At 38.8% G+C, this 14,868-nt stretch overlaps 1 protein-coding gene across 2 annotated transcripts; it reads right to left on the bottom strand.

Moving 5' to 3' along the window:
• Nucleotides 1–218: 218 nt before the first annotated feature.
• On the bottom strand, nt 219–13,602 carry gab3 (GRB2 associated binding protein 3). Of its 2 annotated transcripts, none has more exons than XM_038707920.1 (10): nt 13,376–13,602; nt 10,192–10,492; nt 7,935–8,088; nt 7,376–7,836; nt 7,145–7,194; nt 6,042–6,288; nt 5,370–5,460; nt 4,871–4,952; nt 3,029–3,148; nt 219–1,411 (listed from the first exon to the last, which is right to left on the bottom strand). In XM_038707920.1, exons 1-10 carry the CDS (start codon nt 13,532–13,534, stop codon nt 1,292–1,294), a joined length of 1,785 nt encoding a protein of 594 aa, XP_038563848.1. In that variant the 5' UTR covers nt 13,535–13,602; the 3' UTR covers nt 219–1,291. The 2 variants fall into 2 exon arrangements, with proteins under 2 accessions (XP_038563848.1, XP_038563849.1); XM_038707921.1 differs by having other exon boundaries at nt 219–1,408; nt 13,376–13,600.
• Nucleotides 13,603–14,868: the final 1,266 nt, after the last annotated feature.

The raw sequence follows: 14,868 nt of genomic DNA on the forward strand, positions 1-14,868 counted from the left end.
TATTACTACAACGACTACTACTACTAATATTAATACCAACAATACCAATAATCTATTAGATATTACATATATACTCTCCAAAATATCCAGATACATTGTTTGGTACACGGGTTTCTTTATGTTTTACACATTTTTCTGTAAGTGAGGTATTTTCGTCTGCTTAGGTGTAATGAAAATAATTGTTGATTGGTGTGTCATCTGTGAATTAAAGGGAAGTATTTTTTTTATATAAACTTTATTCAGAGCATAAGCATAACATTTCAGAAGGGAAGGCATAAGACAAATGACACATATAATTAAATAAATAATCAAAAACACAATAAATAAAAATGTGTGAGAAAAAAGACATTTGGTGTAAAGGAAATGGATAAAAAATATAAATTATTTCAATTATAATTTTTGACAGTGATCATGAAAACAGTGTTTGATGGTTTGCTTCAACTGAACTGTGACTCATGGATGTAATATTTAGCTAGAAGCAGGAAAAGGTTAGTCACAAAAAAATAGTCCTCTGTCTTAAAATCAGTATAACCAAAGATAACATTTTCAAATCAAGGTTTGTGGGGATATATACGTGAAATAATTTCCATAACTTCCTGCCTGAATCTTTATAGATACCGCTTGGTAGGGTGCAGAGTAGCAGTTTCACTTGCACACTTGAAATAAAAGCCTTCACCCCCCTCCCCCCCAACATTTTAGACACAGACATAAAAGTTATAAAGCAAAAGTGTGCTGTTCTCAGAGTGTTGAATGTTTAATGCACTGCTATTTCAGTAACATGAAAACATTGCAAACACTAAAGGAATGCTGCATAGGTTGTAGAGAAATCGTTTTGAGTCATTTTATGCCCTTTATGAAAGAGAAATATATATATATAAAACATTTTATGATTAAAATATTCTTCTTCTTTACAGTCACAATTACTCACAATTACATTTACAGCAAGTCACACAGAATTCTTTTAACAATATGTTGCTGTTTTCAAAATTTTGGTAAAACTTGTGCTACAGTTAAAGTCATTGTGACATAGAGCACAATCTGGTATTATATACAGTACAGATTTACTGAGAGTTAAATATGTTTTTACAGTGAAATATTGTGTTTCCAACCTTCAAACAAGCACCTACAGTAACTGCTTACTGACGCTTGTGCTTTTATTTTATTTAATACTGATTTTTAAAAGTGCTTGTACATAGTTTTTGGTCCTCTTCATAATTGTCCTCCGTGCTGGTGTTATTGTTGGTCTTCTTGAAACCAAGTGTTCCTGATTTTTTCATCGTGTATTTTCCATTCATGTTTTTGACTGCCGGACATCTGTCCACTCCATTTTGGTGCTTTGCAGTGCCTGAGTCTTCTTCTCATCCACTTGCACGTAATCCACTTTGTACTCATCAGACAGAAAGGGCTTCTGCTAGGCACAGAGAAGGAGAGATGAGGAGACAGTGATGTGGTTACATTTTAAAAACAGTTTCAAATATGAACATGGTACTGCATCCATGGTTTGTACGAACAAACACTCGTGTTGCACTAAATGTATTTAAATTACTGATGTTGCTTAGTGTGCTGTCGAAACTTTAACGACTATATCTTTGATCATACATTTCTTATCATAAGTGATGTTGTGCACAACACTAAATTCTTCAGGGCCATAATTACAGCATTATTATATCAGCTGCTTCAAGATATCATAAGTCAAGCAAGGAGACAAGATTAATTTAATTTACTTGTTTATTTGACAGGGACAGTGCTCATTAATTAACAGCAAAGTAACTGTAATTGAGCCAGAGTTAGCTAGTGTTGTAGTATTCAAGACCAGTCTTGGTCTCAAGATCAAAAAATTGCTTTTGCATTGTCTGATTTATTTGTTAAAACGTATTGCTTCAAATGCAATAAATAACCCTAATTAAAATGTGTTGTTACCGTTAACGACTGTCACCCCTCCCGGCAATTGTGATGCTTGCGTTAATTTCAACTCTTAGCGTTTGTATGTGGGTGTTTTAATGGGAATTCAGATCTTTCAGATCAATTTGAGAAGTACCCATGATCTCGTTCCACATTTTGTTGTGTGTCATATAATGTGGGGAACTGGTCTTGGTCTCGACTTGGTCTCAGCCCCTAAAAGTCTTCGTCTGGTCTCAGTCTCGATAAACTCTTTGTCATGATTTGGTCTCGGTTTAGGCGGTCTTGACACTAGAGTTAGCTCAACAGGCTATTTCCATCTGTTGTCCCTGGCCAGTTATTAAAAAGGCAACCTAAAATAAAGAATTAAAATTAAAGTTGATAGGTACCCTCGTAGTGACCAATGATTTGGTCATTTAAATAGCAATAATAAGGGTTAGTGGAGCTAGTAGGTCGTGATTGTAATGATATACCCCTCGGGGTTTACTACTGTGGGTTTGCTGTCACAAATGTCTTATGGACTCAAAGTAGGCTACACAGAGTACTGGCCCTGTACCAAGACCACCTCTTCAAGGTAGTCTCAGTACGCTTGTTTGGTCCGCTTTTGGTGCGCACCCGAGTGCGATTGCTGCATTCCAAATGAACCGCACCAAGGGGGAAAACAAACTTTAGTGCGATTTAACCAAACTAAACAAGGCAGGTGTGAAAGCACCCTAAAAGCCTAGTCCCAATTAGACACCTGTCTCTTTTACTGGCAGGTGTAGCTACATGTTTTGACAAATAAACACAGTTCTCAATTAGAAGCCTGGTCTGGTTTTTGGATGTATAAAACCTCTTGAAGACCACCGTGTTGCCCCCTTGAGCTAGTTCTAAGCTGCTTAGATCATGCATACCAAATGTATGATGTATATATAAATGTTTAAACTTTGGTCAATATGGACATGCTACACATCGTTAGATCTACACATCAGTGTTCTCTCTCCACTTTAGACAGTGATATAATTTGTTTCCCAGAATGCCTCAGTAAAATCCAAAGCTTGTAGCATTTAAATGGTATAGGTAGGAAAGGTGACAGAAAAAGTGAAACTGTCTACAGAGGCTACAGTAGGCTACAATAATCAAGACATACCTTCTGCACAGGAGAGGGGGATGCAGAATTGAAATCTAGTGACAGATAGTCAAGGTTTGATCTTCTCGCCCAGGGTTGAACTACTCCGTCAAAGGTGAGATAGGACGGTTGAATTGACTCCTGTCAGAGAAAGACACAGATGAAGACCCTCCTGAATCATCCCTGTTCCGAGTTGAAATGATCCGAAATACATACAATTCAAGTCAAGTCTGCTAGTTTTTAATTGTTGATCTAACTTCATATGTGCTGCATTATCAGTAAATCACTGATTAAATAAAAACTTATACTGTTCATTTTCAGATTGAGATTAGGAAATCAGAGGAAGCTAACTGCGTGTGCATTCACTTGAATCGTGTCAGCATGTTTTTGTGCAGCAGGACAGCCCAGCTCATGACTACCAGTACATGACTAATATGGTGTTCTTAAAACTGTATTTTATGGAAATAATTTTCCATGTCCAGGAACAGCACGTCATCATTGCACTGTTACAATTTCTCACACCCTGAAAGGTCCCCAGTGCAATCATAGTTTGCTGAGCAGTATATTTTCACTTTCCACACCCACATTCTTAGCTGTGTGGATATTTGTGCACACTATTTTCCACTCTGGTCCGACAATTATAAGAATGTCAGAGTTTGTTGTTTTATAGTGTTCTTTAAAACAAAAACTAGGAGAGCGATGACCAAATGATCTGGCTACATACTGGTGATATTGAAGTCAACATTTATTCATTTAGCTAACGCTTTTATCCAAAGCGACTTAAAATTCCTATATACGTCAGAGGTCGCATGCCTCTGGAGCAACTAGGAGTTAAGTGTCTCGCTCAGGGACACATTGATGGATGGGTCACAGTGGGGAATTGACCAAAGGCATGTGTCTTATCCACTGCACCATCACCACCCCAACAGGGATTTAAGGTTTTCTGCTCACATGATGGATATTAAGACAGTTTTGCAGCGTCACAGTATGATGACACGCAGATATTAACATTGGAGACCGTATGGCCCACAAACTGGAGTATCAGTCCCGGACTGGATTATGATTGCAAATAAAGAAGCTTGGAGAGCCTCCTTTTTTGATACCGGGTGACTGAATTAGGAAAATTAGCTGCATATGAAAGACTGTCCTATAGCAGGGGTCCTTGAGGGGGCTCAAGGTGTTAGCCAGCAAAAAGGTATTAATTAATTTCACTCCAACCATAAGTAACACAATGACATAATATAAGACTATACTGGTCATGGGTTTCATACACTTTCTGTAATAAAACACCTGAAAGCCAAAATCCTATCAGAAGGGCAACTCTAAGACAAAATCTTATCAAATGGGGGTCTGTGGTCTAATTTGTGTCAGTTTAGGGATCCTTGACGTGAAAAACTTTAAGAACCACTGTCCTATGATGCAGGATAGGACAAACAAATATTTCCTCATGTGGGTCATGTATATTTCTTTTATAAAGGCTTTAGTGTAAAACAGAGGTGGAAGCACACCTTTTTCATTTTTACAATGGGAGAGATATGCTTGTCTTTAGATTTTATTATTATTTCATTTTATTTTATTTATTTGTTTTCAAAAAATTATATTATTTTAAAATTGTATTATGAAATTATATATTCTTCAGAATTGTTTTGTCTCCTTGGAAATAGCTGTATACGAGCCACTCTAAATGCAGCTTGACACCTTCTTGTTTCCGTGTTGGGTAGGTGTGGGAATGGGTAGTTTGAGTCAGTTTGAAATAGAATGTATCATGTGTCATCTATCGTATGACTAATGTGTATATTCCCAAATAAAAATTGCAAGTCAAAAACAAATAAAAAGTATTTTCACTGTAAATACAAATTTTACCATAGCAGTGCAGTTTGTGTCATCAAGTCTTGGATTGTCCGCATTCTCAAGTCTTCTTTCAGGTAAACAGTTCACTGAAAAGCTGCAATCATATAATAAAAACAAAAAATAGGGACAATTAGCATCAGATTAGCAACCAACTATGAAGTTTTATAAATAGAAACAGCAAAACAGGATATTACTCTTACTCTGGAGTAAGTATATGTAAAACCAAAGCAAAATGAGCTTTAACTTGTCATAATGTATGTTTTAATGATTTATGTAATTGTAAACAAAACAGTAGTCCAATAACCAAAACACATGACTAGAACCTGCTATTACTTTCAACTGGAAGGTATAAGGTATTTTAATGCAGGGATGACATCTACATTTAAGTTAATAATGTTTTATGATCCTGTCAAAGGATTTTTTTAAATCATCAATGTTTGTAAACATCTTTTTACATTGTTTTTATAAATTTTCCACTTTGTGGATAAAGAGACTTTTTTTTCTCTCTCACCAATGTTCAGTCATTGTTCTGCTCAAAGGAAGATGAGTGGGACATTCTGTGATTGTAGAGAGGCCTCTCAAGTCAAGAGGTGGGGGTCGAGCTGTGAGCCAAATAAAGGAAAAAAGTTATTGGATTGATTGTTATTCTCTAATGTGCCAGTCCACGCATAGATGGCCTCAGACACTGCCCCTACACAAATAACATCCTGGTCAAAACAACACTTAGAATATGGAAGCAGGTCCAGCAGCACTATGGGTGCATGTGAGGCATAGGCTCTCAATTAAATGCCTAGTTGCAAACCACATGTTTGCCCCCTCTCTGTGGGATTGTGTGTTTCTACGTTGGCAAAATCAAGGGCAGAAAAACTGCTGGACCTCTTTATAGATGGTTATTTTGTCCAGAAACAGTACCCCCATCATGTTCTGTATGCATTTTTACATAGTTTATCAAGGTTTCCCAAAAACAAAAATGAAAACATTATGTGCATCTGGTATCTGTATGAATCCTGTACTAACATTTCATTAGCACAGCAATGCAAATGAGTCATTGAATCATTTTATATATTTGTAAAACCTGTTTAAAGTTTAACAAAGACCACACACTCAAAAACATAAAGACCCCCTAAGTAGAAATAAACACTCAGTTTTCCACAACACCAAAAAAATTAACAAGCTGTCTCACCTCTCCTTAAAATTGGCTTGAGATGCCGGTGAATTGGAGGTGGTGCAAGATCTCCAGGTTTGCACATTAGTGGGCTGAGGGTTGTGGAGGATTCAACATTGCAGCTTGTATTGTGGAAATTGAATGCCCCAGGGCTCATGGGGATATATCCATCACAATCACCAGTGGTAACAGAGGGAGAAGGGGAAGCCATGGGGACATATGACTCGTCCTGGTAGCTTTGAACTCGTATGGTATTTAAACAAGGCTGTGGAAAGACAAAGCATCATAAGATCAGACAAGTGCAACGGTTATCTTGGTACAACTGGAACATTAGTTAAAGCCACTGTGTGGAGAATTTTTATGTGCTTATAGCACCTTTCAAATTATTCTGATTGCATATACATATATATGCAGAGTTAGATAAGAAGATTGCTAACACTCTTGTGTCTATAGAGTTAATATGGGTTAAGGTTAAATAAGAAGCTAGAGTAAGCAGCTGGTTAGCTTAGCATAGCGCAAAAACTGGATACAAAAGAAAACAGCCAGCCTGAACCGGTCCAACAGTAATATCTGCCTACCACAAAGTTGCATGAATTTGATTCATGTTGTGTCATAAACAAACAAAAGTGTTCTGACGCTAGCAAGTTTATTTTGCTAACCTAAATCTTTCAATCGCCTGTATTGTTAATGATTCATAAAAATGAGGGGGGGGGGACTATATTTGGGGATGTGGTTTGAGAACCACTGGCCTACTAGCACCTCTAAAGCTCACCAATTAACGCGTTTTATCTTGTTGTTTGTTTAATGGGAACAAAAACAGAAGGGTAAAAATGTCTTGGGGGAATATGTGCCTTTATGTGCTGGACTATTTCTTGGCCATGTACAGTGACTTCCTGGAGACTACTGGAGCTAACCATCTCCTAGCTATAGCTCCAGCAGAAGCTCCAGTAAGACAATTTGCCTGTCATGTGATTAAACAAATGAAGACGGTTTCAAGTCTTTTTGCTAAGCTATGGTAAACCTATAGTTTCATACTTATGACACAAGAGAATGGCATCACTCTTCTCGTGTAATTCCCAAAATTTTTGATGATGTAAAATGAAAAATGATTATTCTCTTACCAGATTAAGACTCTGCCTCCTGTTCCTCGCTGATCTGCTATCAGCATCTCCTAAAAGATACATTATTGAAAAATGACATTCTTTCAACCCTTGCAATCAGCTATTATCAACATTAATCAGTATGCTGCCCCATCACAGTAGCACCACGATTATAGTTAATTTTGTTGTGTCCAGCTTTCTCAGTTTTCGTGTTACAAACACTGTGAAACTGCTTTCCAACTGAGGACATACCTATTCTGAAATGGTCCAGGCTTGACAGAGAAGTCCTCCGGGGAAAAAATGCAGTGTGGCTTGAGAAAGGCCGAGCAGTCATTACCCTTGGCCTGTGAGCTACTTCATCACTTAGCTGCTCTGGACGGTGATTAGGCTTGGGCGGCAGCAAAGGAGGTGTTTGTCTGTCCCCCGTTGCCTCAAGCGACGCAGAATGATAAGGTTTGTCAAACTGAAAGACACTTGCGGCACAGTGACGTAGTGGAGAGGTGGAGGATGATGGTAAAGCCATGGAGGTGCATGGAGCGCTGAAAGGAGGGTTTGTCAACCTTCCTTGGAGGAAAAGAGATGGACTGGAGTCAGCAAGAGTGATGGAGGATGAGGAGGAATCGTTGTAAAGAGGTGAGGGGACAATATCCTTGACAGCATTGTCTGATGACTTCTGCTCCAGAGAGATGTCAGAGTTTGAAAAGCTGTCATGTCTATAAATATGGGGGGGGGGGGGGGGACACATTGTATTAGTTAAACATGAACCACCCATCATTTTGCCATCATTTCGTGTTTTACAGATTTCACATACCTAGTGCTTACACTCCCTGTCTCACACTGTGAGAGAAAGAGGTAGTCCGGTGGATGACTGGAATCTAGTTGGCTTGATAAAGACGCTCGGTCAGAGATGTCAGGTGACGGCTGAAGGGAGGTGGGGGTGTGAGGAAAGCCTTCTTCTGAGCTCTCTGTGGAAAACAAGCAGAGAGGGACAGAGAGTGTGTAGTTTCTGAAAAGTTACAACCACTGCTATCACACACTGACACCAAATGCTAGCTACCACGTAAAGACCTCACACACACACACAGGCAGGTTTCTCCCAGCCTGTGCTCTCATTACACATAGTACACTGTAAATGGAGCAGGTGAATTTGAAAAGAGGAATGGTATTTTTTTTTGCAGGCACCTTGAAAGTAGACACATGTGAGCCCTGTTCCCTCTTTTGTTTATATATTCTTCAATCTTGTAGTCAGATTGGCCCTCGTTCAGAAATTTGTTTCGTTCCATTTCACTCAAGGCCACTGAGTCAAGGCTCTCCCTGCAGAACTGTGGGAGGAGGGGGGTCCAAAAGTCTTTGCATGTTCTCATAAAACATTTGCTACCCTTAATAGGCGTCTGTGTTCTCTTGTGGGTGCAGAACGACATCTTCCTTTGCAAAAGTTATGAGGTGCCATTGCACAGAAGGAGGATCTACTGCTGTCCTATGTTAAACCCTTACTTAAAGCAACATAACTTTAATAAAGAATTCTATAAAAACTACAGTAACAATCTGTATCACGGTGTTAAGTGTGTGGATTATAATTTTGGACTATAATCAATTATATGTGTTTGCAGAGCAAAAGACACATATGTGATTCAGGGCAACATGCAGGGCAGCATATCAGCAACTTCGTGCTGTTGCTCTATCTCCTTCACACAGATGACAGTGTTTTAACAGACAAGTCCTGAAGTCTTCTCAGAAACATTACTGTTACTTATGCTTTCATTTGAAGCAACAATAAAGCAAAGGTCAAAACATCATCACCCTGACTGTAGTGTGAACATATGCTGGCAAGTGTAAACATAGAAATAGAAATCGCCATAGGAGTACAGTGGTCACAGGCCGATTAAAGCACCACATCTACCCACAAAAGATATTTAATTATGTATAGCCTGAAAGCACATTCACTGTAGTGATACAAAAATCTTATTATTTATCTGTTAATTTGAATATGACCTCAGCTCCCTGTTATCTGCTGTTATCTGCTATCATACAGCTAGCTGCAACATCAGGCTACGTGACAGGCAAGCAGCAACTACAACATTTTGAACTGTTGGAAACAGATGGCAGTCTGATTTATGATCAAATGTGAGGGAATGCCATTACACCACATACATTGCTTGACCTGAGCACTCATCTAAATTCCTTTCCATTCCAGAAGAGTATCATGAAGAGCTGTTGTTTAATAAAATAATGCAACATTTACTTCTTGTTGTTGCCGCTGCTGTAGAGAGAAAAACAAATATGATTTGTATCATATAGCTTTGGCCACAACGTTATGACGTACACGTGTGTGGTTTTAGAAGCTCAGTTACAGAGAAATCTCTCAGCATGAAAAAAAACACACTTCTGTGCAAGCAAACCGTGTTTAGGACTTTTGACTTTTCAGCTAATACAGTGTTTTTTAAGTCTGCCACTCATGGATCCAACGAAAAGCATGGATCATTCAGGTAGATTTATTTCAATTTCTAGCAATTTATTTCTGCAAATCTCTATCCCTCAGGTGTTTTTGAATTTAGAAACAAACACTCCACACAGTACTTAATAACTGTAATAACACGGTAACAATGCAAAATACTCAAAACACCATTGAAATGTTCTAGATGATTTGTGCATATAGTTTTATAAATGTTACCTGAAACCACTATCTGCAGAATTTTTTAGAAGAAGAATTTCAAATGAACAAACTGTGCAAGATATAACAATTTGAAATTTGAGGGCTTTAATACTGTTTAATACCGTACTGTGACTGATTTTACCACACAGCACCAAATAAACACTTTGTTTTAACCTAATTCTAAAGTTAGATTTTCAGTTCCTCATTTCTGTGAGGGGACAAGTGACGGCAATTTCTTCTGGAGCAGCAGGGTGACTCTTCTGACTTGTGAACAGGATGACCTTCTGTGTTCCACACATACTTTGTGACTTCCAATGAGTCGGGCATATTTTAGAACAAAAAACCTTGTCAAGTGCAGCTTCAACACGACCACATTTCAAACTGAATTGAATTAAAGCTTTCTGTGTATTTTTACCTGCATCCTCCAGGCTCCCAAACTGGCAAATTTGACTGATGCTACTGATCCAGCCGTTCATTTCTTCTTCAGTTTTGGCCACCAGGTAAAAAATGCGAGCTGAGGTCTTCACCACAAAGAGGTGCTTTCCATTGAAGTCTCGCTTTATCCTGAGTTGCCCGTTCAGCATTTCGACCTCGCACTCTTTCAGATCAATGGTGCGGATTGGCTTTTTGGAGTTCTTACTCTGATAGTACTCCAGCACATCAGGATTACCACTCATGCGACCTCTTCGAAGCACAAACCAGCGTTTCCTCCATGCCTGCAGGAGAAAGGGACAAACTGTTCATCATGGAGCTACTTTGAAGTTTTAAGTTCATCGTTAAATTGCAATATTCACAGTACGTCTCAACAGAAACGTCTCCCTTTCTCACATCATGAATTTTTATTATCCATGGCCAGTCATGGGAATTAGATTGCAGCTCCTTCTCTCAACAGCTAACTTAGCAACTTTAAACTCAATTTTTTTGCTCTTGATATGGTCAGTAAGCGGAACCTCAACTCAGATTTCCCAGAAAGTACAGAGAAGAGGAAGTTCACTGTATTTAACAGAAAATGTCTAACACAACGAAAGAGGTATTAATACAGTACTTGGTCACTGCTTTTTACTGACGACTTTCTGAAAACTTAATGCTGAAACTTTTAACAGGTATTTATAGCTCCAAAGATCTACTTCAACATGTCACACCTCAACCCTCACTACATAGAGTGTGTCTAGTCAGCCCAGTTGTGCAGGTGTCATATTTCAAGAAATGGTGAATGTATAGATATCATTTTCACACTTGGTTTTGTGGCTTTGTGCTCATTGTTGGGGCCGAGCCTTTCCTGATATTTTTATGGTGTGAAAACACTGAACACACTTCTGCATGTGGGTAATCTGCTCCTGTTCAAGTCAGTTGGTAATGTGTGCGCTTTACCAGGAAATGGTTAGACGCACCACACTTACTGCCAATATATTGCCACACTTAAGAGGAAACCGTAACTAAACAGATGGCGTCTTGATCCCATAGATGTTTTGAATACAGAAAGTTTGCACTCCCAGGTGCATCTAATAGCAGTAGATGGTGAAGGTAATCGCTGATCCCTGTTTTTTTATTTGTTATTTTGCTCTTTCAGAAGAATTGAAAGCAAGTGCAGCGCAGAGCAGGTCAGAAAGTTTGACTGTTTTCATTAAAGTGGACTTCCAATCTTTGCTTATCTGCAGGATAAAGCCCATATTTCCCATTATCATGTATTTTTAATAAGAGAACATGGCTAACTAGAGAATTAAGCTGAGGTTTGACAAAACAATCTGAACTCATGGTTCGCCTACTAGTTATATCAAGAGCTTTCTGCCTCTCATGGTCTTCCTCAGCGGATGGAGTTTGTTTACTTGTTATTACGTGACCTAAGTATGAAACCAGTCACATGAAAGCAGGAAGTCAGTGGTGGTGACAACTGAGCAAACTTAATATACTGAGAAAGACCTTGAGATGCGATTGAATAGTCTGGAAAATGCTGGTTAACCCGTTCTATCCCAGTAAGCCATGACAGTGTGACCGTGAGCCAGCATGCACAATACCAGGACCCTGAAACTGAAGCAGCTGAATGGAATTCATTAATTTCATTACTTACGCCCTGAGCTTTTCGTGACGCAACATGTTAAAATGTTTTTAGTGAAAAAGACCTATGCATGTGCAGGTTATGATTCCAATATTCACTTTCAAAATTCTTAAAATTATGGTATCAACAATGCTTAGAATTAGATACTAGATGTCTATATTCAGTATTTAATCAATTTTCAAGAGTTTCTTTTTTAATATTAGCTTTTACTGTGACCTCTGGGAGGGTAAGTTAGAAATATTAACAGCTGTTTGTTTGCTAGAAGCAAATATATTGTTTCACTGCTACTTTTGAGGAAATGTATTTAAGTATAAAAGCCCTCTGTCACTGTTTTTTTAATAGAGTTTCATAAAAAGTCTATTAGCTTCAAGGGATATGACAATATCAAAACTGATCTAACGCGCTACAAAAAAATACAGCTTCACCTCACACTAAGGTGAACTGGGCACAGTGGGCAACTGTCAAACGCATGCTTATGATTTCAGAAAGTGGAAATGCAATCAGAAAACAAAATTTGTTCCACATCCTAAAGGATTAGGTCTGAAGTGTGTTGATACTTCTGTTTCTAAACAAGGTGCCAAAGTAAAACCAAGGAGCTGCAGCCAACTAAACAAACAGCAACTAAACAAACACCTTTGTGAACACCATCAAAACACTTTTTACTAACAGTATGCGATGATGCTGTCTGATGATTTAAATTTTGCCATAGAACAAGATAAATGTGATCGAGATAATCAACATTTCCATAATGCTATGTGCCTGTACTTGTCATTTGAATACTGAGGCAGATACTGTGCCTGTCCTTACAAGTCTGAAAAACATGTGTTTACAGGACTTTGTTTTCTGGCAACAACAGGATTTGCATAGTGTGCTAAAATAAGTTTCTATTTCCCGCCCCAAACCCCATCAATGCACATGCACACCTCTCCCTCCACCTCCACCTCCACCTCCACCCACCCTTTCCCTGTACTGGTGGTGGCAAATGGCCCTCCTCCTCCTCGTCCTCCATTCGTACAGAGGAAGTGCAAACAGCCATCATAAAGCCAGACTATTTCTGCTTGTCACTTAAGTCTGAAGTGTCTGACTGCCTCTGGTATTACTTCCCATGTTTCACAATACACACGCTCATCCAACAAACAGCAGTGAGTAGCCAGCCCAACATTATCACATGACCCCAACAACAGCAAAACAGAGAAGGCTGTATGTTGTGGGAGTAATTTCCATGTCTGTTTGAGGTACATCTGGAGTTTGTGATATATTATTATTGTCATAATGCCGTGTTGTTATGGCTACAAAGTGCGCCCACAAGCCAAAACACAAAAGCCAGGCGTTATTGTAAAAAATGAGGAAGACGATACAAAGGAGATTGAATTACAGCTCAGTTTAACCAAAGCATACAAACCCACAGTCTGTTTCTAAATCATTATTCCACACCATAACACACACACACACACACACACACACGGCTCACCAGCAGATCAACATGGCATTCCTACAGCTAGCAGAGGACATAAACAAGTGTCCGGTGTGTACTCCTACTCACAAATCTCTTTAGTTTCTTCTCCGGGGGGGATTTAATGAGCCAGCCGGTGCAGACTACATCCCCAGCACTCATCTTGACTGCAGAGTGTGTCGTCCTCACGCCTGCTGCTGCTGCTTCTGCTGCTGCTGCTGTTGAGAAACTGAGAGCACTGCGAAGCATATCCTGTGTTCTGGTATTCAGCCTAGCCACTCCAAAAGAAGGAAGTCAAGAAAATTGATCACACTGACAGCGAGAGAGAGAGACAGAGAAGGGGAGAGCAAAAGAGAGAGTTATGTGTTTGGTGTGCTCGGGGCAAGTGGATGGAGCTGTTGATCTGGGGCGGACAGGGGTGGGAGGGCAATAAAGGAGAAAAATACTACGCATACTGAGGTTCTGACAGATTTGGGGATTGAGATGTCTTTGGCTGGTCACATACAGCAGCTGAGTCACATGATGTTAAATATCTTATTTTAAGGTTTGTGTTAAACCATCTGAATGCTTTAAAAAGTAAAATGTTTTCCATTCTTGGTCTTATGTTAGATTCACACTTTAAAACTGAGAAACATGTTAAATTGGTAAGAAAGGTTGCAAAAGCAAACGTCCATACATTTAAACCCTTTGGAGACTGCTTACAATTTAATGCTTTAAATAGTTTTATGCATTCCAGTGATCTTTTCACATTTAAGCTGTTATGTAACTTCTTAGTCACAAGCAGCCTCTACAACAATCAAGCCTCTTAATATGACATATAACCATGCAATTAAAATTTTGCATAGGAAGCTGACAAGATCCCAGCCTTGCCATAGTTTTGAGCATTTCATTCAGTTTGCTAATATTAAACGTATCCATCAATGCCTAAATAACCAGGCCCCTAACGTGCTCAGTGACATGTTGGTACCTCTCAGGGTTCCTGGCTCAGTAAGGTGATGAGGAGGTGCCCTTTCGTAAATCCTCCTCCTCTGCGCCGGGGATTAATATGTGTAATTCATTATGGATCATGAATGGGATATTATTATTATTTAAACTAAAAGGAGGGATAAGTCATGTAGTCATGAATAATGGTGTTCGTCATTGAGTTTTGTGATAATTATATTATATGATTGGTGTGTGATTTTTTGAGTGGGTTTTCTTGTGTATTTTTGTGTATTTGTATAATGGCCCATCTAGGAACTGGCATTGCAGACTAGTTTAGGCTATAAATGCTGTGGTATGTGGCATTGGTTCATGCTATATACTTGTCCCTATAATAGATAAATTATTATCATTCACTTGATCAAACATATTATAAAAACATCAGACAGGCATGCTGACGAAATACACAAAAGAAAACAAAGCAACACAATACCTTGTTTTCAATTAAATCACCTTTCATCCTGTAAGAGAAGTTCACTTTATAACTTCTCCTGCCAGTAAAATGATGAGATGCCACCAATAATGCGCATCTAATCACCATTTCAGATTTCCTCTCTGAAGGGGATTAAGAATAAATGCTCATTGTCTAAATGAAAATGATA

Source organism: Micropterus salmoides, unplaced genomic scaffold (assembly GCF_014851395.1).
Source record: "Micropterus salmoides isolate LMB-PRFRI ecotype aquatic unplaced genomic scaffold, ASM1485139v1 Ms_hic_scaffold_9, whole genome shotgun sequence".
Taxonomy (NCBI): Eukaryota; Metazoa; Chordata; class Actinopteri; order Centrarchiformes; family Centrarchidae; genus Micropterus; species Micropterus salmoides.